The sequence below is a fragment of the Artemia franciscana genome, chromosome 8, assembly GCF_032884065.1.
Source record: "Artemia franciscana chromosome 8, ASM3288406v1, whole genome shotgun sequence".
Lineage (NCBI taxonomy): Eukaryota > Metazoa > Arthropoda > Branchiopoda > Anostraca > Artemiidae > Artemia > Artemia franciscana.
Window position 1 is genome coordinate 52,820,988 of NC_088870.1, and position 23,647 is coordinate 52,844,634.

Sequence of the window (23,647 nt, forward strand, 5' to 3'; positions counted from 1 at the left end):
AATTTTTAGAGGTTTTACGAGTTCAGGGTGCTAAAATAGGCTTGAAAATTAATGTTAAGAAGACTAAGTCACTAAGGTTAGGAATAAGTGAAGATGAACAGGTGACCTTAGGTAACGAAAAAATTGATCAGGTTGGGAGCTTCAGTTACCTTGGTAGTATTATTAGTAAAGATGGTGGGAGCAGTGAAGATGTTAAAAGTAGAATAGCTAAAGCTCAGGGTGTTTTTTCACAGTTAAAAAAAGTTTGGAAAAATAGAAAGATAAGCCTAAAAACCAAGATTAGAATATTGGAAGCTACAGTGATGACAGTGGTCAAATATGGCTCTGAAGCATGGACACTCCGAAAAGCAGATGAAAATTTACTAGATGTTTTCCAGAGAAATTGCCTACGGATTGTTCTGGGTACCCGGCTGACTGACCGTATTTCAAACAGTAGGTTGTACGAAAAATGTGGTTCAATCCCGCTTTCTGGGGCTATAATGAAAGAAAGGTTGAGATGGCTAGGCCACGTTCTACGGATGTAGGATGACAGATTACCAAAGATTGTCCTTTTTGGCCAACCGTCTGGGGCTACACGGAAAGCAGGTCGTCCTTGTCTGGGTTGGGAGGATGTCATAAATAAGGATTTAAAGGAAATGGGAACTTCCTGGGAGGGTGTAAAGAGAGAGGCTTTAAATAGATTAGGTTGGAGGAGGAGCGTGCGTAGCTGTGTTGGCCTCAGGCGGCTTGGTGCTGCAGTGAGTTATTAGTAGTAGTAGTAGTAGTAGTAGATAACTTTATCGGAATGTTCTCAAATCTTGAGAACAAAATGACCACTGAACAGTTGTATATCTATAAGAAAGAAGCTATTTTTCTAGTTTTATAGTTCCAATTTTGAGAAAAAAATGATCACTGTACAATTGTATATCTATAAAAAGAAGCTATTTTCCTAGCTTCATAGTTTTATACATTCCGATAACTCTAAAGAAATGTTCTCAAATTTTGAGAACATAATGACCACTGTACGGTTGTATATCTATAAAAAAGAAGCTATTTTCTTAGTTTCATAGTTTTATACATTCCGATAACTCTATTGGAAGGTTCTCAAATTTTGAGAACAAAATGACCACTGTACATTTGTATATTTATAAAAAAGAAGCTATTTTCCTAGTTTCATAGTTTTATACATTCCGATAACTCTAAAGGAATGTTCTAAAATTTTGAGAGCAAAATGACCACTGTACAGTTTTATATCTATAAAAAAGAAGCTATTTTCCTAGTTTCATAGTTTTATACATTTCAATAACTCTATCGAAATGTTCTCAAATTTTTAGAGCAAAATGGTCACCGTACAGTTGTATATCTACAAAAAAGAAGCTATTTTCCTAATTTCATAGTTTTATGCATTCCGATAACTCTATCGGAATGTTCTCAAATTTTGAGAACAAAATTATCACTGTACAGTTGTATACCTATAAAAAAGAAGCTATTTTCCTAGTTTCATAGTTTTATACATTCCGATAACTCTACCGGAATGTTCTCAAATCTTGAAAACAAAATGACCACTATACAGTTGTATATGTGTAAAAAAGGAGTTATTTTCCTAGTTTCATAGTATTATACATTCCGATAACTCTAAAGGAATGTTCTCAAATATTGAGACCAAAATGGTTACTGTGCAGTTGTATTATTTTATGAAAAACATATCTATAAAAAAGAAGCTATTTTCCAAGTTTCGTAGTTTTTTAGATAGTGATAACTCTATCAGAATGTTCTCGAATTTTGAGAACAAAATGGTCACTGTACAGTTATATATCTATAAAAAAAAGTTATTTTCCTAGTTTCATAGTTTTATAGATTCTGATAACTCTATCGGTATGTTCTCAAATTTTGAGAGCAAAATGGTCACTGTAAAGTTGTATATCAACAAAAAAAACTATTTTCTTAGTTTCTGTACTAGGTCTGAAAATGGTCACTGTACAGTTCTATATCTATAAAAAAGAAGTTATTTTCTTAGTTTCATAGTTTTATACATTCTGATAACTCTATCGGTATGTTCTCAAATTTTGAGAAGAAAATGGTCACCTTACAGTTGCATATCTATAAAAAAGAAGCTATTGTCCTAGTTTAATAGTTTTATACATTCCGATAACTCAATCGAAATGTATTCAAATTTTTAGAACAATGTGATCACTGTACAGTTGTATATCTATAAACAAGAGCTAAAAGCTCATATGGCACTTCTGACGAGGCAAGAAGAGCTAAGAGCCAAGAGATTATATAGTATGAGCTCTAACAAAATTCTATGAATCAACAGATTGATTTAAAAAGGAAAATAAGAGGCTTAATGCCGGTCAGGATTTAAAATAAGAGCTCTGAGTCACGATGTCCTTCTAAATATCAAAATTCATTAAGGTCCGATCACCCACTCGTAAGTTAAAAATGCCTAATTTTTTCTAAATTTTCCTCTCCTTTTAGCCCCCCAGATGGTCGAATCTGAGAAAACGACTTTATCAAGTCAAATTGTGCAGCTCCCTGACACGCCTATCAATTTTCATCGTCCTAGCACGTCCAGAAGCACCAAACTCGCGAAATCACTGAACCCCTCCCCCCAACTCCCCCAAAGAGAGCGAATCCAGTACGATTCTGTCAATCACGTATAAAGGACATTTGTTTATTCTATCCACCAAGCTTCATCCCGATTCCTACACCCCAAGTGTTTTCCAAGATTTCCCCCTCCAACTGCCCCCAATGTCAAACGATCTGGTCGGGATTTGAAATAAGAGCTCCGAGACATGAATTCTTTCTAAAAATCAAATTTCATTAAGATCCGATCATCTATTCGTAAGATAAAAATGCCCCAATTTTCACGTTTTCCAAGAATTAGGGTTTCCACCTCCAACTCCCTCCAACGTCAAAGGATCTGGTCAGAATTTAAAATAAGAACTTTATAGCACAAGATCCTTCTAAATATCAAATTTCATTAAGATCTGGTCACCCTTTCGTAAGTTACAAATACCTCAATTTTCAAAATTACCTCCCCCCACCTTCAATTCCACCAAAGAGAGCAGATCCGGTCCGGTTATGTCAGTCACGTATCTTAGACAGGTTTTTATTCTTCCCGTCCAGTTTCATCCTGATCTCACCGTTTTAAGTATTTTCTAAGATTTCCGGTCCCCCCCCCCAACCCCCCCCCCTCCAATTCCACCAAAGAGAGCAGATCCAGCCCGGTTATGTCAGTCACATATCTTAGACAGGTTTTTATTCTTCCCATCCAGTCTCACCGTTTTAAGTATTTTCTAGGATTTCCGGTCCCCCTCCCCAACTGCCCCCCCCCCAATTACGCTTGATCCGATTGAGATTTAAAATAAGAGATCTGAGTTGAGGTCCTTCTAAATATGAAGTTTCATGAAGATCCGATCACTCCTTCGTAAGTTAAAAATACGTCATTTTTTCTTATTTTTCAGAATTACCCCCCCCCCCCAATAGATCGGATCCGTTCCAATAATGTAAATCACGTAAGTAAGACTTCTGCTTATTTTTGTCACTAAGTTTCATCCCGATCCCTCCAATCTAAGCGTTTTCCATGATTTTAGGTTCCCCCACCCCAAACTTCCCCCAACATCACCAGATCCAGTCAGGATTTGAAATTAGAGCTTTGAGACACGATATCCTTCTAAATATCAAATTCCATTGAGATCCGACAACCCGTTCGTAAGTTAAAGATACCTCATTTTTTCTAATTTTTCAGAATTAACCCCTCCCCCAACTACCCCAAAGAGAGCGGATCCATTCCAGTTATGTCAATCATGTATCTAGGACTCGTGATTATTTTTTCCAACAAGTTTCATCCCGATCCCTCCACTCTAAGTGTTTTTCAAGCTTTAGGTTTCCCCCTCCCAACTCCCCCCCAATGTCACCAGATCTGGTCGGGTTTTAAATAAGAGCTCTGAGCCACGATATTCTTCCAAATATCGAATTTCATTGAGATCCGATCACCTGTTTGTAAGTTAAAAATACCTCATTTTTTCTAATTTTTCAGAAATACCCCCCCCCCCCCAACTATCCCAAAGAGAGCGGATCCGTTGCGTTTATGTCAATCATGTATCTAGCACTTGTGTTTATTTTCCCCACCAAGTTTCATCCCGATCCTTCACTCTAAGTGTTTTCCAAGTTTTAGGTTTCCCCTCCCAACTCCCCCCCCCCAATGTCACCAGATCCGGTCAGGATTTAAAATATGAGCTCTAAGACACGATATCCTTCTAAACATCAAATTTCATTGAGATCCGATCACCCATTCGTAAGTTAAAAATATCTCATTTTTTCTAATTTTTCAGAATTACCCCCCCCCCAACTACCCCAAAGAGATTGGATCCGTTCCGATTATATCAATCATGTATCTGGGACTTGTGCTTATTTTTCCCACCAAGTTTCATCCGGATCCCTCCACTCTAAGTGTTTTCCAAGATTTTAGGTTCCCCCCCTCCAACTCCCTCCAATGTCATCAAATCCGGTCGGGATTTAAAATAAGAGCATTTAACCTGGTGTCGTCCCTGATACGTCTGCCAAATTTCATCGTCCTAGATTACCTGGAAGTGCCTAAAGTAGCAAAACCGGGACCGACAGACAGACACACAGACCGACAGAATTGGCAATTGCTATATGTCCCTTGGTTAATACCAAGTGCCATAAAAAGAAGCTATTTTCCTAGTTTCATAGGTTTATATATTCTGATAACTCTATCGAATGTTCTCAAATTCTGAGAACAAAAATGGTCACTGTACAGTTGCAAATCTATAAAAAAGAAGCTATTTTCTAGTTTCATGGTTTTATACATTCCGATAACTCTCTGAGAATGTTCTCAAATTTTGAAAACAAAATGGTCACTATACAGTTGTATATTTATAAAAAAGAAGCTATTTTTCTAGTTTTGTAGTTTTATATATTCTGATAACTGTATCGGAATGTTCTCAAATTTTGAGAACAAAATTGCCACTGCACAGTTATACATTTATAAAAAAGAAGCTATTTTCCTAGTTTTATAGTTTTATGCATTCTAATACTCTATCGGAATGTTCTCAAATTTTGAGAACAAAATGGTCACTATACGGTTATATATCTAGAAAAAAGAAGCTTTTTTTCGAGTTTCATAATTTTATACATTCCCATAACTCTATCGGAATGTTCTCAAATTTTGCGAACAAACTGACCACTGTACAGTTGTTATCTATAAAAAAGAAGTTATTTTCCTAGTTCCCTAGTTTAATATATTCCGATAAATCTATCGGAATGTTCTCAAGATTTGAGAAAAAAATGGTCACTGTACGGTTGCAAATCTAAAAAAAAGCTATTTTCTTAGTTTCATAGTTTTATACATTCTGATAACTCTATCGGTAAAAATCTATAAAAAGAAGCTATTTTCCTAGTTCCATAATTTTATACTTCCGATAACTCTATAGGAATGTTCTCAAATTTTGAGAACAAAATGACCACTGCACAGTTGAATATCTATAATAAAGACGCCATTTTTCTGGTTTCATAGTTATAAACCTTCCGGTAACTCTATCGGAATGTTCTCAAATTTTGCGAACAAATTGACCATTGTACAGTTGTATATCTATAAAAACGAAGTTATTTTCCTAGTTTAATATATTCCGATAACTCTATCGGAATGTTCTCAAATTTTGAGAACAAAATGGTCACTGTACAGTTGCAAATCTATAAAAAAAGAAGCTATTTTCCTAGTTTCATAGTTTTATAGATTCTGATAACTCTATCGGAATATTTTCAAATTTTTTGAACAAAATGGTCAGTGTAGAGTTGCATATCTATATGAAAAGAAGCTATTTTCTTTGTTTCATAGTTTTATACATTCTGATAACTCTATCGGTATGTTCTCAAATTTTGAGAACAAAATGGTCACTTTACAGTTGCATGTCTACAAAAAGAAACCTATTTTCCTAGTTTCATAGTTTTATACGTTCTGATAACTCTATCGGAATGTTTTCAAATTTTGAGAACAAAATGACCACTGTACAGTTGAATATAATAAAGAAGCCATTTTTCTGGTTTCATAGTTATATACCTTCCGATAACTCTATCGGAATGTTCTCAAATTTTGCAAACAAATTGACCATTGTACAGTTGTATATCTATAAAAACGAAGTTATTTTCCTAGTTTAATACATTCCGATAACTCTATCGGAATGTTCTCAAATTTTGAGAACAAAATGGTCACTGTACAGTTGCATGTCTACAAAAAGAAACCTATTTTCCTAGTTTCATAGTTTTATAGATTCTGATAACTCTATCGGAATATTTTCAAATTTTTAGAACAAAATGGTCACTGTAGAGTTGTATATCTATAAAAAAGAAGCTATTTTCTTAATTTCATAGTTTTATACATTCCGATAATTCTATCGGAATGTACTCAAATTTTGAGAACAAAATGACCCCTTTACATTTGTTCTATCAACTGTATATTTCTTCTATCAACTGTCTATCACAACAACTATCAACTGTCACATGTCAACTGTATAAAATGTTCTATCAGAAAACCAAAATGTTCTGATAGAAAATTCTGATACTCTATCAAAATGTTCTCAAATTTTGAGATCAAAATGGTCACTGTACAGTTATATATCTATAAAAAAAAGAAGCGATTTTCCTAGTTACATAGTTTTATATATTCCGATAACTCTATCGGAATGTTCTAGAATTTTGAGAAGAAAATGGTCATTGTACAGTTGCATATCTATAAAAAAGAAGCTATTTTCCTAGTTTCATAGTTTTATATATTCCGATAACTCTATCGGAATGTTCTAGAATTTTGAGAACAAAATGGTCATTGTACAGTTGCATATCTATAAAAAAGAAGCTATTTTTCTAGTCTCCTAGTTTTATACATTTTGATAAATCCATCGGAATGTTCTCAAATTTTGAGAACAAAATGGTCACTGTACAGTTGCATATCTATAGAAAAGAAGCTATTTTCCTAGTTTCATAGTTTTATACATTCTGATAACTCTATCTAAATGTTTTCAAATTTTTAGAACAAAATGTTCACTGTACAGTTGTATATCTATAAGAAAGAAGCTATTTTCCTAGTTTCATAGTTTTATACATTCTGATAACTCTATCTAAATGTTTTCAAATTTTTAGAACAAAATGTTCACTGTACAGTTGTATATCTATAAGAAAGAAGCTATTTTCCTAGTTTCATAGTTTTATACATTCTGATAACTCTATCTAAATGTTTTCAAATTTTTAGAACAAAATGTTCACTGTACAGTTGTATATCTATAAGAAAGAAGCTATTTTCCTAGTTTTATACATTCCGATAACTCTATCAATATGTTCTCAAATTTTTAGAACAAAATGACCACTTAAAGTTGTATATCTATAAAAAAGAAGCTATTTTTGTAGTTTCATAGTTTAATACATTCCGATAACTCTATCGAAATGTTTTCAAATTTTTAGAACAAAATGGCCACTGCACGGTAGTATATCTATAAAAAAACAAGCTATTTTCCAAGTTTCATAGTTTTATACATTCCGATAACTCTATCGAAATGTTTTCAAATTTGTATATCTATAAAAAAGAATATCTATCAGTTGTATATCTATAAAACAGAAGATATTTTCCTAGTTTCATAGTTGTATACATTCCGATAACTCTATGGGAATATTCTAAAGTTTTTAGAACAAACGGTCACTGTACAGTTGTATATCTATAAAAATAAAGCTATTTTTCCAGTTTCATAGTTTTATTCATTCCGAGAAATCTATCGGAATGTTCTTAAATTTTGAGAACAAAATGGTCACTGTATAGTTGTATATCTATAAAGAAGAATCTATTTTCCTAGTTTCATAGTTTTATACATTCTGATATGACTCTAATTTTATATTCTGATGACTCTATCGAAATGTTCTCAAATTTTTAGAACAAAATGGTCACTGTACAGTTGTATATCTATAAAGAAGAATCTATTTTCCTAGTTTCATAGTTTTATACATTCTGATAACTCTATCGGAATGTTCTCAAATTTTTAGAACAAAATGACCACTTAAAGTTGTATATGTATAAAAAAGAAGTTATTTTTCTAGTTTCATAGTTTTATACATTCCGATAACTCTATCGGAATGTTCTCAAATTTTGAGAACAAAATGGTCACTGTACAGTTGCAAATCTATAAAAAAAGAAGCTATTTTCTAGTTTCATGGTTTTATACATTCCGATAACTCTCTGAGAATGTTCTCAAATTTTGAAAACAAAATGGTCACTATACAGTTGTATATTTATAAAAAAGAAGCTATTTTTCTATTTTTGTAGTTTTATATATTCTGATAACTGTATCGGAATGTTCTCAAATTTTGAGAACAAAATTGCCACTGCACAGTTATACATTTATAAAAAAGAAGCTATTTTCCTAGTTTTATAGTTTTATGCATTCTAATACTCTATCGGAATGTTCTCAAATTTTGAGAACAAAATGGTCACTATACGGTTATATATCTAGAAAAAAGAAGCTTTTTTTCTAGTTTCATAATTTTATCCATTCCCATAACTCTATCGGAATGTTCTCAAATTTTGCGAACAAACTGACCACTATACAGTTGTTATCTATAAAAAAGAAGTTATTTTCCTAGTTCCCTAGTTTAATAGATTCCGATAAATCTATCGGAATGTTCTCAAGATTTGAGAAAAAAATGGTCACTGTACGGTTGCAAATCTAAAAAAAAAGCTATTTTCTTAGTTTCATAGTTTTATACATTCTGATAACTCTATCGGTAAAAATCTATAAAAAGAAGCTATTTTCCTAGTTCCATAATTTTATACTTCCGATAACTCTATAGGAATGTTCTCAAATTTTGAGAACAAAATGACCACTGCACAGTTGAATATCTATAATAAAGACGCCATTTTTCTGGTTTCATAGTTATAAACCTTCCGGTAACTCTATCGGAATGTTCTCAAATATTGCGAACAAATTGACCATTGTACAGTTGTATATCTATAAAAACGAAGTTATTTTCCTAGTTTAATACATTCCGATAACTCTATCGGAATGTTCTCAAATTTTGAGAACAAAATGGTCACTGTACAGTTGCAAATCTATAAAAAAAGAAGCTATTTTCCTAGTTTCATAGTTTTATAGATTCTGATAACTCTATCGGAATATTTTCAAATTTTTTGAACAAAATCGTCAGTGTAGAGTTGCATATCTATATGAAAAGAAGCTATTTTCTTTGTTTCATAGTTTTATACATTCTGATAACTCTATCGGTATGTTCTCAAATTTTGAGAACAAAATGGTCACTTTACAGTTGCATGTCTACAAAAAGAAACCTATTTTCCTAGTTTCATAGTTTTATACGTTCTGATAACTCTATCGGAATGTTTTCAAATTTTGAGAACAAAATGACCACTGTACAGTTGAATATAATAAAGAAGCCATTTTTCTGGTTTCATAGTTATATACCTTCCGATAACTCTATCGGAATGTTCTCAAATTTTGCAAACAAATTGACCATTGTACAGTTGTATATCTATAAAAACGAAGTTATTTTCCTAGTTTAATACATTCCGATAACTCTATCGGAATGTTCTCAAATTTTGAGAACAAAATGGTCACTGTACAGTTGCATGTCTACAAAAAGAAACCTATTTTCCTAGTTTCATAGATTCTGATAACTCTATCGGAATATTTTCAAATTTTTAGAACAAAATGGTCACTGTAGAGTTGTATATCTATAAAAAAGAAGCTATTTTCTTAATTTCATAGTTTTATACATTCCGATAATTCTATCGGAATGTACTCAAATTTTGAGAACAAAATGACCCCTTTACATTTGTTCTATCAACTGTATATTTCTTCTATCAACTGTCTATCACAACAACTATCAACTGTCACATGTCAACTGTATAAAATGTTCTATCAGAAAACCAAAATGTTCTGATAGAAAATTCTGATACTCTATCAAAATGTTCTCAAATTTTGAGATCAAAATGGTCACTGTACAGTTATATATCTATAAAAAAAAAGAAGCGATTTTCCTAGTTACATAGTTTTATATATTCCGATAACTCTATCGAAATGTTTTCAAATTTTTAGAACAAAATGGTCACTGTACAGTTGTATATCTATAAAAAAGAAGCTATTTTCCTAGTTTCATAGTTTTATATATTCCGATAACTCTATCGGAATGTTCTAGAATTTTGAGAACAAAATGGTCAATGTACAGTTGCATATCTATAAAAAAGAAGCTATTTTTCTAGTCTCCTAGTTTTATACATTTTGATAAATCCATCGGAATGTTCTCAAATTTTGAGAACAAAATGGTCACTGTACAGTTGCATATCTATAGAAAAGAAGCTATTTTCCTAGTTTCATAGTTTTATACATTCTGATAACTCTATCTAAATGTTTTCAAATTTTTAGAACAAAATGTTCACTGTACAGTTGTATATCTATAAGAAAGAAGCTATTTTCCTAGTTTCATAGTTTTATACATTCTGATAACTCTATCTAAATGTTTTCAAATTTTTAGAACAAAATGTTCACTGTACAGTTGTATATCTATAAGAAAGAATCTATTTTCCTAGTTTCATAGTTTTATACATTCTGATAACTCTATCTAAATGTTTTCAAATTTTTAGAACAAAATGTTCACTGTACAGTTGTATATCTATAAGAAAGAAGCTATTTTCCTAGTTTTATACATTCCGATAACTCTATCGGTATGTTCTCAAATTTTTAGAACAAAATGACCACTTAAAGTTGCATATCTATAAAAAAGAAGCTATTTTTGTAGTTTCATAGTTTAATACATTCCGATAACTCTATCGAAATGTTTTCAAATTTTTAGAACAAAATGGCCACTGCACGGTAGTATATCTATAAAAAAACAAGCTATTTTCCAAGTTTCATAGTTTTATACATTCCGATAACTCTATCGAAATGTTTTCAAATTTGTATATCTATAAAAAAGAATATCTATCAGTTGTATATCTATAAAACAGAAGATATTTTCCTAGTTTCATAGTTGTATACATTCCGATAACTCTATGGGAATATTCTAAAGTTTTTAGAACAAACGGTCACTGTACAGTTGTATATCTATAAAAATAAAGCTATTTTTCCAGTTTCATAGTTTTATTCATTCCGAGAAATCTATCGGAATGTTCTTAAATTTTGAGAACAAAATGGTCACTGTATAGTTGTATATCTATAAAGAAGAATCTATTTTCCTAGTTTCATAGTTTTATACATTCTGATATGACTCTAATTTTGTATTCTGATGACTCTATCGAAATGTTCTCAAATTTTTAGAACAAAATGGTCACTGTACAGTTGTATATCTATAAAGAAGAATCTATTTTCCTAGTTTCATAGTTTTATACATTCTGATAACTCTATCGGAATGTTCTCAAATTTTTAGAACAAAATGACCACTTAAAGTTGTATATCTATAAAATAGAAGTTATTTTTCTAGTTTCATAGTTTTATACATTCCGATAACTCTATCGAAATGTTTTCGAATTTTTGGAACGAAATGGTCACTGTACAGTTGTATATCTAAAAAAAAAGAAGCTATTTTCCTAGTTTAATAGTTTTATACATTCCGATAACTCTATCGAAATGTTTTCAAATTTGTATATCTATAAAAAAGAATATCTATCAGTTGTATATCTATAAAACAGAAGCTATTTTCCTAGTTTCATAGTTTTATACATTCCGATAACTCTATGGGAATGTTCTCAAATTTTTAGAACAAAATGGTCACTGTACAGTTGTATATCTATAAAGAAGAAGCTATTTTCCTAGTTTCATAGTTTTATACATTCTGATAACTCTATCGGAATGTTCTCAAAGTTTTTGAACAAAATAACCACTTAAAGTTGTATATCTATAAAAAAGAAGTTATTTTTCTAGTTTCATAGTTTTATACATTCCGATAGCTCTATCGAAATGTTTTTGAATTTTTGGAACAAAATGGTCACTGTACAATTGTATATCTAAAAAAAAGAAGCTATTTTCCTAGTTTAATAGTTTTATACATTCCGATAACTCTTTCGAAATGTTTTCAAATTTGTATATCTGTAAAAAAGAATATCTATCAGTTGTATATCTATAAAACAGAAGCTATTTTCCTAGTTTCATAGTTTTATACATTCCGATAGCTCTATGGGAATGTTCTCAAATTTTTAGAGCAAAATGGTTACTGTACAGTTGTATATTTATAAAAAAGAAGCTATTTCCCTAGTTTTGTAGTTTTATACATTCCGATAACTCTATTGGAATGGTCTCAAATTTTGAGAGCAAAATAACCATTGTACAGTTGTACATCTATAAAAAGAAGCTATTTTCCTAGTTTCACAGTTTTATACATTCCGATAACTCTATCAAAATGTTCTAAATTTTTAGAACAAAATGGTCACTGTACAGTTGTATATCTACAAAAAAGAAGCTATTTTCCTAGTTTCATAGTTTTATACATTCCGATAACTCTGTCGGAATGTTCTCACATTTTGAGAACAAAATGACCATTTGTATATCTATAAAAAAGAAGCTATTTTCATAGTTTTATCGAAATGTTCTCAAATTTTTAGAACAAAATGACCACTGTACAGTTGTATATCTATAAAAAAGATGCTATTTTCCTAGTTTCATAGTTTTATACATTCCGATAACTCTATATAAAAAAGAAGCTATTTTCCTCGTTTCATAGCTTTATCGAAATGTTCTCCAATTTTTAGAACAAAATGGTCACTGTACAGTTGTATATCTAAAAAAAGAAGCTATTTTCCAAGTTTCATAGTTTACCGATAACTCTAAATAACTCTAAAGTTACATAATTTTATACATTTCGATAACTCTATCGAAATGTTATATAATTTTGAGAACAAAATGACCACTGTACAGTTGTATATCTATAAAAAAAGATGCTATTTTCCTAGTTTCATAGTTTTACACATTCCGATAAGCAAACAAAAAACAAATTCCGAAAACACATTCCGATAACTCTATGGGAATGTTTTCAAATTTTAAGAACAAAATGGTCACTGTAAAGTTGTATATCTATAAATCAAATTTTGTATCTATATTAATATATCTATTATCAAAATTTGAGAACAAAATGACCCCTTTACAGTTGTATATCTATAAAAAAAAGAAGCTATTTTCCTAGTTTTAATAGTTTTATACATTCCGATAATTCTATGGGAATGTTCTCAAATTTTAAGAACAAAATGGTTACTGTACAGTTGAATATTTATAAAAAAAACAAGCTATTTTCCAAGTTTCATAGTTTTATACATTCCGATAACTCTATCGAAATGTTTTCAAATTTGTATATCTATAAAAAAGAATATCTATCAGTTGTATATCTATAAAACAGAAGATATTTTCCTAGTTTCATAGTTGTATACATTCCGATAACTCTATGGGAATATTCTAAAGTTTTTAGAACAAACGGTCACAGTACAGTTGTATATCTATAAAAATAAAGCTATTTTTCCAGTTTCATAGTTTTATTCATTCCGAGAAATCTATCGAAATTCTCTCAAATTTTGAGAACAAAATGACCACTTTACAGTTGTATATCCATAAAAAAGAAGCTATTTTCCTAGTTTCATAGTTTTATACATTCCGATAACTCTATCGAAATTCTCTCAAATTTTGAGAACAAAATGACCACTTTACAGTTGTATATCCATAAAAAAGAAGCTATTTTCCTAGTTTCATAGTTTTATACATTTTGATAACTCTGTCGGAATGTTCTCAAATTTTGAGAGCAAAATGACCACTGTACTCTATCGGAATGTTTTCATATTTTGATAACAAAATGGTCACTGTACAGTTGTATATCTATAAAAAAGAAGCTGTTCTTCTAGTATCAAAGTTTGACTCTTTCTCTTAACTCTACTTCTTAAAACAGTAAAAAAATTTAGCGTAAAAAGCGGGGCGTCGAAGAGGAAAAACCCTTTCATATACGGAGTAATTTTTGTTCGTTTTAAGTTTTAATGCCGCTCCTTATTTTCATTTAAAAAAAGTTGTTTTTTTATTTAATTCCTGGACGTTTTTTAATTAAAGCATGTTTTGATCTTGGCTCTCCGCACGTAAATGTTTGGGCAGTAGTTCTTAAAGAACTTAAGAGAAAATTGAACCTATAGCGTTTTGAGGGAGGGGCCCATGTGTTTGGGCAGTAGTTTTTAAAGAACTTAGAAGAAAATTAGAAAAAAAGAAGCTATTTTCCTAGTTTCATACTTTTATACATTCCGATAACTCTATGGGAATGTTCTCAAATTTTGATAACAAACTGGTCACTGTACAGTTGTATATCTGTAAAAAAAGAAGCTATTTTTCTAGTTTCACAGTTTTATACTTTCCAATAACTCTATCGGAATGCTCTTAAATTTTGAGAACAAAATGACCACTGTACAGTAGTATATCTATAAAAAAGAAGCTATTTTCCTAGTTTCACAGTTTTATACATTCCGATAACTCTATCGAAATGTTCTCAAATTTTTAGAACAAAATGGTCACTGTATAGTTATATATCTACAAAAAAGAAGCTATTTTCCTATATTCCGATGACTCTATCGGAATGTTCTCAAATTTTGAGAACAAAATGACCCCTTTACAGTTGTATATCTATAAAAAAAGAAGCTATTTTCCTAGTTTCATAGTTTTATACATTCCGATAACTCTATGGGAATGTTCTCAAATTTTGATAACAAACTGGTCACTGTACAGTTGTATATCTGTAAAAAAAAGAAGCTATTTTTCTAGTTTCACAGTATTATACTTTCCAATAGCTCTATCGGAATGCTCTTAAATTTTGAGAACAAAATGACCACTGTACAGTAGTATATCTATAAAAAAGAAGCTATTTTCCTAGTTTCACAGTTTTATACATTCTGATAACTCTATCGAAATGTTCTCAAATTTTTAGAACAAAATGGTCACTGTATAGTTATATATCTACAAAAAAGAAGCTATTTTCCTATATTCCGATGACTCTATCGGAATGTTCTCAAATTTTGAGAACAAAATGACCCCTTTACAGTTGTATATCTATAAAAAAGAAGCTATTTTCCTAGTTTCATAGTTTTATACATTCCGATAACTCTATGGGAATGTTCTCAAATTTTGAGAACAAAATGGTCACTATACAACTGTATATCTATAAAAAAGAAGCTTTTTTTCTAGTCTCATAGTTCAAATTTTGATAACAAAAGGGTCAAAGAGGCTATTTTTTTTAGTTTCCTAATTTTATACATTCGGATAGCTCTTTCGGAATGTTTTCAAATTTTTAGAACAAAATGGTCACTGTAGAGTAGCATATCTATAAAAAAGAAGCTATTTTCCTAATTTCATAGTCTTACACTTTCTGATACCTCTATCGGTATGTTCTCAAATTTTGAGAACAAAATGGTCACTGTACAGTTGTATATCTATAAAAAAGAAGCTATTTTCCTAGTTTCATAGTTTTATACATTCCGATAACTCTATCGAGATGTTCTCAAATTTTTAGAACAAAATGGTCACTGTACAGTTGTATATCTACATAAAATAAGCAATTTTCCTATTTTCATAGTTTTATACATTCCGATAAATCTATCGGAAAGTTCTCAAATTTCGAGAACAAAATGACCACTGTACAGATGTATATCTATAAAAAAGAAGCTATTTTCCTAGTTTCACAGTTTTATACATTCCGATAACTCTATCGGAATGTTCTCAAAATTTTGAGAACAAAATGATCACTGTACAGTTGTATATCTATAAAAAAGAAGCTATTTTTCTAGTTTCATAGTTTTATACTTTCCAATAACTCTATCGGAATGCTCTTAAATTTTGAGAACAAAATGACCACTGTACAGTAGTATATCTATAAAAAAGAAGCTATTTTCCTAGTTTCACAGTTTTATACATTCCGATAACTCTATCGGAATGTTCTCAAAATTTTGAGAACAAAATGATCACTGTACAGTTGTATATCTATAAAAAAGAAGCTATTTTCCTAGTTTCATAGTTTTATCGAAGTGTTCTCAAATTTTTAGAACAAAATGGTCAATGTACAGTTGTATATCTACAAAAAAGAAGCTATTTTCCTATAAAATGATCACTGTACAGATGTATATCTACATAAAAGAACCTATTTTCCTAGTTTCATAGTTTTATACATTCCAATAACTCTATCGGAATGTTCTCAAATTTTGAGAACAAAGTGACCACTTTACAGTTGTATATCCATAAAAAAAGCTATTTTCCTAGTTTCATTGTTTTATACATTCCGATAACTCTAAAGAAATGTTCTCAAATTTTGAGAACAAAATGACCACTGTACAGTTGTATATCTATAAAAAAGAAGCTATTTTCCTAGTTTCATAGTTTTATACATTCCGATAAATCTATCGGAATGTTCTCAAATTTTGAGAACAAAATGACCCCTTTACAGTTGTATATCTATAAAAAAGAAGCTATTTTCCTAGTTTCATAGTCTTATACGTTCCGATAACTCTTTTGGAATGTTCTCGAATTTCGAGAACAAAATGATCACTGGACAGTTGTATGTCTATAAAAAAGAAGCTATTTTCCTAGTTTCATAGTTTTATCGAAATGTTCTCAAATTTTTAGAACAAAATGGTCACTGTAATGCTGTAAAAATAATACCTCAATTTTTCTAATTTTTCCAAATTAACACCCCCCAGCTCCTCCAAAGAGAATGGACCCCTTCCTATTATGTTAATCATGTATCTAGAACTTTTTTGCTTATTTTCCAGATCAAGTTTCATCCCGATCTCTCCACTCTAAGCGTTTTCCAAGATTTTTGTTTCCCTCCTCCAACCCCCTATGTCCCCGGATCCAATTCGAGTCGAAAATGGAGCACCTGAGACAGAAGATCCTTCTATAGATATAAATTTTCATTAAGATCCGATCACCTATTCGCAAGATAAAAATCCCCCAATTTTCACGTTTTCCAAGAATTCCGGTTTCCCCCTCCAACTCCCCTCAGTGTCACAGGATCTGGTCAGAATTTAAAATCAGAGCTTTAAGGCACAAGATCCTTCTAAATATCAAATTTCATTAAGATCTGGTCACCCGTTTTGTAAGTTACAAATGCCTCATTTTTCCAAATTACCCCCCCCCCCAACTCCACCAAAGAGAGCAGATCCAGTCCGGTTATGCCAGTCATGTATCTTAGACAGGTTTTTATTCTTCCCATCCAGTTTCATCCTGATCTCTCTGCTTTAAGTATTTTCTAAGATTCCCCCCCAATGACGCTGGATCCGGTTGAGATCTAAAATAAGAGATATGAGTTACGAGTACCTTCTACATATTAAGTTTCATGAAGATCCGATCACTCCTTTGCAAGTTACAAATACCTCATTTTTTCTAATTTTTCAGAATTAACAACCCCCCCCCCAAATACCCCAAAGAGAGCAGATCCATTCCGGTTATGTCAATCATGTATCTAGGACTTGTGCTTATTTTTCCCATGAAGTTTCATCCCAATCCCTCCACTCCAAGTGTTTTCCAAGATTTGAGGTTTGCCCCTCCCAACTCCCCCCCCCCATGTCACCAGATCAGGTCGGGATTTAAAATAACAGCTCTGAGACACGATATCCTTCTAAACATCAAATTTCATTAAGATCTGATCAACCATTCGTAAGTTAAAAATACTTCATTTTTTCTATTTTTTCTGAATTAACCGGCCCCCCACTACCCCACCCCCAGATGGTCCAATCGGGAAAACGACTATTTCTAATTTAGTCTGGCCTGGTCCCTAATACACCTGCCAAATTTCATCGTTCTAGCTTACCTGGAAGTACCTAAAGTAGCAAACCTGGGACCAACAGACCAACAGACAGACAAACTGACAGAATTTGCAATTGCTATAAGTCACTTGGTTAATACCAAGTGCCATAAAAAATAATCTTTCAAGTGAAGACACTGATATCTCATTGGGCTTCTCAATTGCCCAAACAGACATATGTTATATGGTTGGCAGTGAGCATGAAATAGAGGAAGAAAAGAAGCTAAATGGGCACTATGTTATAGCATAGGGAGCTGGTCCCTTTACTGCACCATCATCCCAGATTTGGCACATTGTCAGCCTGTATAGGAAATACACTAGGGCCTGCAAGTGACCAAAGGTTTGCTTTCTTGACTTTGTCAGATACTAATTTAAATTACATTTTTTCCCATTATCTGAAGTACTTCTTCTATATAAAACTGACACTGTCAGAGCTACCCCATGGTAAGCAGAAAACTTATGTTTCACTGTGGAACATACAAACTATTAACAAGAGATTTTGTTTTGTATGATTTTTCTATCAAACAGTTCATGGTAACGAACTGTAGTAAGGAGCGACCCGACTCAATAGTAACCAAAACTTTTAAATAAAAGCTTTTAATTGTTTTAAAAAGTAGAATTGTGGCAAAGAGTCAAACTTTAGTGTTAAGAGCAAAGGATTGCAGAGGGGACAACCCATTTCATATACAGAGTAATTTCTGTTTATTTTAAGTTTTAAAGTTGCTCCTTACTTTCAGTTAAAAAAACTAGTTTTTTTACATAATACATAGAAGAATCCTCTATCATTTCTTAGGGTGACATATTTTTATCTCTGTATACATAGGATTTACCTGGGGGTGTCAGATTTACCATAGACTTGGGGTAAGTTTGACTTTCCTGAGATGGGTTACTTTGGTGCAGCAACTCATGGAAACAATAGAACTAGCAAACTTTCTGGATTATGAAGAATATTACTAGTGTGACCAAGAGCAACATCAAATAGTTTTTATTGTGCCAGCACCTTGAAAACAACTTTGGAACCAAATTAAGCTGAAAAAAACTTGTTAAGGGGTCAGACTTACCCTAGTTCATCCTATGTATTTTTAGATAGAAAGAATTGTGCAATGGTTGGAATTGGCCTAGCTAAGAGTGGCTGATTAGAATCTAGAAAACTTTTTTTAACATTAAAACATAAACAAATGTCACCATTACATCCTAGCCTTTTCAAATACACTTCAGGCATTTTTTTTTTTTTTTTTTTTTTTTTTTTTTGCTTGCTGGAAAGCATAAGCAGCTTTGCTTTCCATAGAATATTCTATTATTTCCAACCAGTAAAAGCTACCAGGCTGTTATTTGTGAGAAAACAAGAATCAACTAAATTAGGATAACATATCTAGTCTACAAGTGGAAAGTGAAAGTGTAGGCTAGTAGTCTTTGCCAATAGATTCAAATTATTACTCTTACAACTTTAACTAGAAGTTATAACTTTGACTGTTTTCTTCATTTTATGATTAGTTTCTTCAAGAAACGAATATCATTTTTGAAAACCTTGCAATACAATGGCTCAGCCTAGTTCTTAACACTGATTCACATAAAAAAAAATCATAATAATAATGGAAATTAATAACATTTCAAATAGCTTACTTTTTAAGTCATTATTTCAGACTTGCCAGTATAATATTATCGTTTTCAATAGCCTGGCTTATAAGCTAGCTTTCCTATTCATTAGCCTTTCACAACTGGCATGTGTTTGCCATTAAAATCAACATTGTTGATGTGAAAACCCTTTTATTCTTTTTCACAACATTCTTTTGTCTTTGGATTGAATTCTTTTAGATTAGATTATTTTTATTCTTTTGTCTTAGATTGGATAAACACACAAAAGAGTCTGTCAATGATTCAGATAAGCTTGAACCTAGACTTGGAAAATACTACCCAATCTCAGGCATTAGATCTTAAAGGTAGAACAAACTGGGCTTGTTTGTTCTCACTTTAAGATTTGATGTCCAGGATTTGGCAGCATTTTCAAAATTTAAGGATTAAACTTAAAGAATGGGTATGTGATTATGCTCTATTCTATTGGTGTATTTGAAATAGTAAGTGATGAATACTTTTAAAATATTCAAGCATAATTACATAATTATAATCACATAATTACATATTCATTGCATAGTTTCAAACAAAATTCAGACAAATTTAATGATAATACAATCAACTTCCTAGATTTTATAGCAATTTAACTGTCCATGTGATGACTAGCTGTCTAACTACTGGGTATTTTACCCTTCATTCATACATTGGGACAGAGGGGCTTTGGTGAAGTAATACACTCTTAGGAATGAGATAAGTAAGTATTTGTGATTGTTTTAAGTAGTTTTCAAAATTCTGGCAGGTAAATTTGTATTGGTTAAATAGAGTTTTAATAAAAAAAAGGTGCCACCAAACTCCTTATTTGGGTAAGGAGAAAGGTTAGGTTAGAATTAAATTTGTGCCAAAAATCACTACTGTATTTGAAAACAGCATCAAAAGGCCTTGAGTGGTACATTCCTTTTGTATGTAGGTTATTTATGTGAAATATTCATTATTTACCTAAGTATTTTAGGCAATAATTTTTAAAAGCAGCTCTCAGGGTTTTATAGTATTTCCTTTTAGAGGAAGAGAACAATCCAAAATCATACCCATGAATTATGCTGTTTATCTAATTCTGTAAGTTTTATTTTCTTAACTCAACTAGTCTACTTTCCAAGCCTGTAAAAAGCTCCAAAACTAGAATTTTACCCAATAGGCTAGCAAAATTTTAAATACAAAAATACACTATATTTCAGTTTGGTATAAGCTTAGAATTTAGGCTATTAGAGGACACCATAATGGAAAAATGACCTAGCTTCATAATAGGCTATTCTGAAAAATAGTAAAATTCTAGTTTAGTGGCTTCTTGCTATCTTGGAAAGGGATTATAGAAAAATGAAACTTTTGGGGATGGGTCTACAGGCTAAAGTATATCCTGGGAAGGTATTTAAAGTACTCATCTCCACTCCTTCTTGCTCTAGAGGGCCCTGAAATTTGCCTACATGACAGGTCTATACCTATTGAAATTTGGACAAAACAACAGTTTACTTTAATTCTCATTTACCAGTTGCTTTTTCTCTGCCTTTAGTTCTGAAAATGTAATTCCTGTTATTTGAGTAGAATTTTAAGCCATATCAATGTTTTTTTTTTCAAAATTTAGGAAATGTATTTGCATATCTTTAAAACCTTATAAATTGGGATTGAGCAAAGTTGTGAAGCTGAAAACAATTTTGTTGTACTTTATTCAAGCAGAAGATCTATTTTGTAAGGTTTCATATAATACACATATTTTTAAAGGTTAGGATCCTCTAGAGGGAGAGAGTGGAGGTAGGTACTTCAAAATACCTTCCCAGGACATACTTTAGCCTGTAGACCCACTGCTGAAAGTTTCATTTTCCTAACCTAACCTTGTTTCAAGATAGCAAGAAGTCACTAAACTAAAATTTTACCCTGAAAATTTATGAATACCAAATTTTGAAAGTTATTCCACTAAACTTTACCTTCAATATGCACCTATACCTATGTACCCATTAATTGATTCAACACTTACAAAATCAAGAAATGGAAAAACCCAGGGAAATTTATAATTTGGGCTATATATTTATACATTAAGAACGTTTTGGGATAAATCACAGAGGAATCGCTTTCAAAATTCTTGAACTAGGCTACAATTTTCCTGCATAGCATATTATGAAGTAAGATTGTTTTCTCAACATCTTTCCTTTTCAACAGCCACAATTCTTGGTTTACACCTCCATTTTCAAAATAAGCTCTTTTTAACCTTGTACATAGGACATTAGAAATATTCATTGCTTCGTCTCATGTGTTTATTATCCTATTAGTGTTTGTCCTCTGTCTACCAACAAACGATCTAAAAGTTCGAAATCTTTTGCCTTTAATCTTCATTATTGTGCTAATACGGTTGAGATGACAAATTTTATAATAGCCGAAAGTGTGCTAAATTTCCGGAAACAAAAACTTCAAAGGGAGCCAAGAATGACAAATTATCACTTATCCTTTCGGAGGACAACCAGACAAAAACTCTAATTGCAAGTTACCCATAGAATTTTCTAAATTTTAATTTATAAGTTAGTAGTCGAAATGGCCTCCATTTCGAAATTGCCAGCTGACTTACCTCCCTCCGCTCGGTAGAATAAAATCACACTCAATGCTTCATAATTACATTCAGGTTTAAATAAGTTCAGAATCTTTGTTAAAACATTAGAGACCAAAGTTTATGCGAGTGAAGGCTCTATTTTAAAGTTGTCATAGGCTATCGAACTGTATTTGTGGGGTAAATTTAGTGCAAATATAGAAAAGAGAATAGAAGACAGATTCAAGCTAGTTTTGCTATGTATTCTATCATAAAAGCTATAAAACACAGTACTAGTGAGAGGTAAACCAACACCCAGAGTCAATGTTAGTCCCTCTCTCCCCATCATCACTACCAAAAGATAAGTAAATAAAGAATAGTTTATTTTTAGGTAAAAAAAAAATCAGTTTGACGCCCATTCTGAGGTTGTTTCCATGAAGACGGAGTACCTCTTCCTCGCCTCTCCTAAATGTGCCACCGGTGTTAGTGACAAAATGTGGCCAAGAATCTGGACTCTTTTTTCAAGCTTGTGTCTTAGCCTAAAAAATCGCTTTTTAGCCTGAATAAGTAAAGGAAGGTTAGCTGTTGCGCATAATTGATATTAAGACTAAGAAAATATTATGTTTTAAAAAAAGTAGTAAACTTATCGAAATTGCTAGATTCTCTATATTCTGACCATTTACTGTTACCCTATCATCGACACTGAAATTCTATTTAAACATCATCTTGGGAAATCTGTGGCCAAGTTCACAAAATAGAAAGTGAGGGAAATTAAAAGATTTGAATTCTGCCTTCTTTTTGCGTAGGACACTAACCAGTAATTGCTACAGCAACTAAAAGCTTAATGCAGCAGTAAACCACCCAATGCCAACGCGTACACCCCTCTTCCACCTAGAATCTAATCTGTAAGCAAAAATTTTATAGACACGTTTGTCCTTACTATTGCACCTGAATTTTGAGAATGTTCTCGAGAGTATTTTTCATTAAATCGAAAAAAAAACTAAAAGCTGAGTCAAGTGAGTAAAAACAAATTATAATCATCAAATGAATAAATAAATGATTGGTTTTATCTCTTAAAAGCTCACTGCAGCAACAGCCTGCCAGATGCTGATACAGCTCGTGCTCTATCTATTCAAACCCTCATTCAATCCTAATTTCCACCATATGAGTTCAGGATGCTACTGCTACAATTAAAACTTACTGCAGCACAATCCCGCTTGAAGCCAACACTGCTCATGTTCTACCTTTATCTGTTCAAATCTTCACTCAAGCTCAACATCCGCCATACTGTGTAAGTTCTAAATACAACTGCAGCACCAACACGGCTGAGGCCAACACGGCTTTTGCTCTATCTTTTTCTATTCGAAGCCTCACTCAACCCTAACCTCCCCATTTTATATGAGCTCGGAATATTGCTGCTATAACAAACAACTCACTGCAGCATCAATCCACCTCCAGCCAACACTGCTCCTGCTCTACCTCCAATCGTTCAAAGCTTCAATAAACCTTCGCTATACTGTATAAGCACTGAGTTTTACTGCTAATACCAACAAATAACTGCAGCACCAACACGGGTGATGCCAACAATGCTCCTGCTCTACCTCTGTTCTCACTCAACCTTAACCTTTACCACTGCCCATTTTTGAAATAACACCAGCCAAAAATCTACAAGATTCTAATGGGTTCCTTCTTGGGTTGCAC

At 32.0% G+C, this 23,647-nt stretch overlaps 1 protein-coding gene across 2 annotated transcripts in view; it reads right to left on the minus strand.

Moving 5' to 3' along the window:
* Positions 1–21,757, minus strand: part of LOC136030560 (translation initiation factor IF-2, mitochondrial-like) — a 146,195-nt gene extending 124,438 nt beyond the window's left edge. Inside the window, exon 1 of one of the 2 annotated variants that reach the window (XM_065709618.1) lies at positions 21,635–21,757. In XM_065709618.1, the coding sequence (XP_065565690.1) occupies positions 21,635–21,663 (29 nt within the window). In that variant the 5' untranslated portion in view covers positions 21,664–21,757. The remainder of the gene's footprint in view (positions 1–21,634) is intronic. The other variant, XM_065709619.1, reaches the window with a different exon arrangement.
* Positions 21,758–23,647: the final 1,890 nt, after the last annotated feature.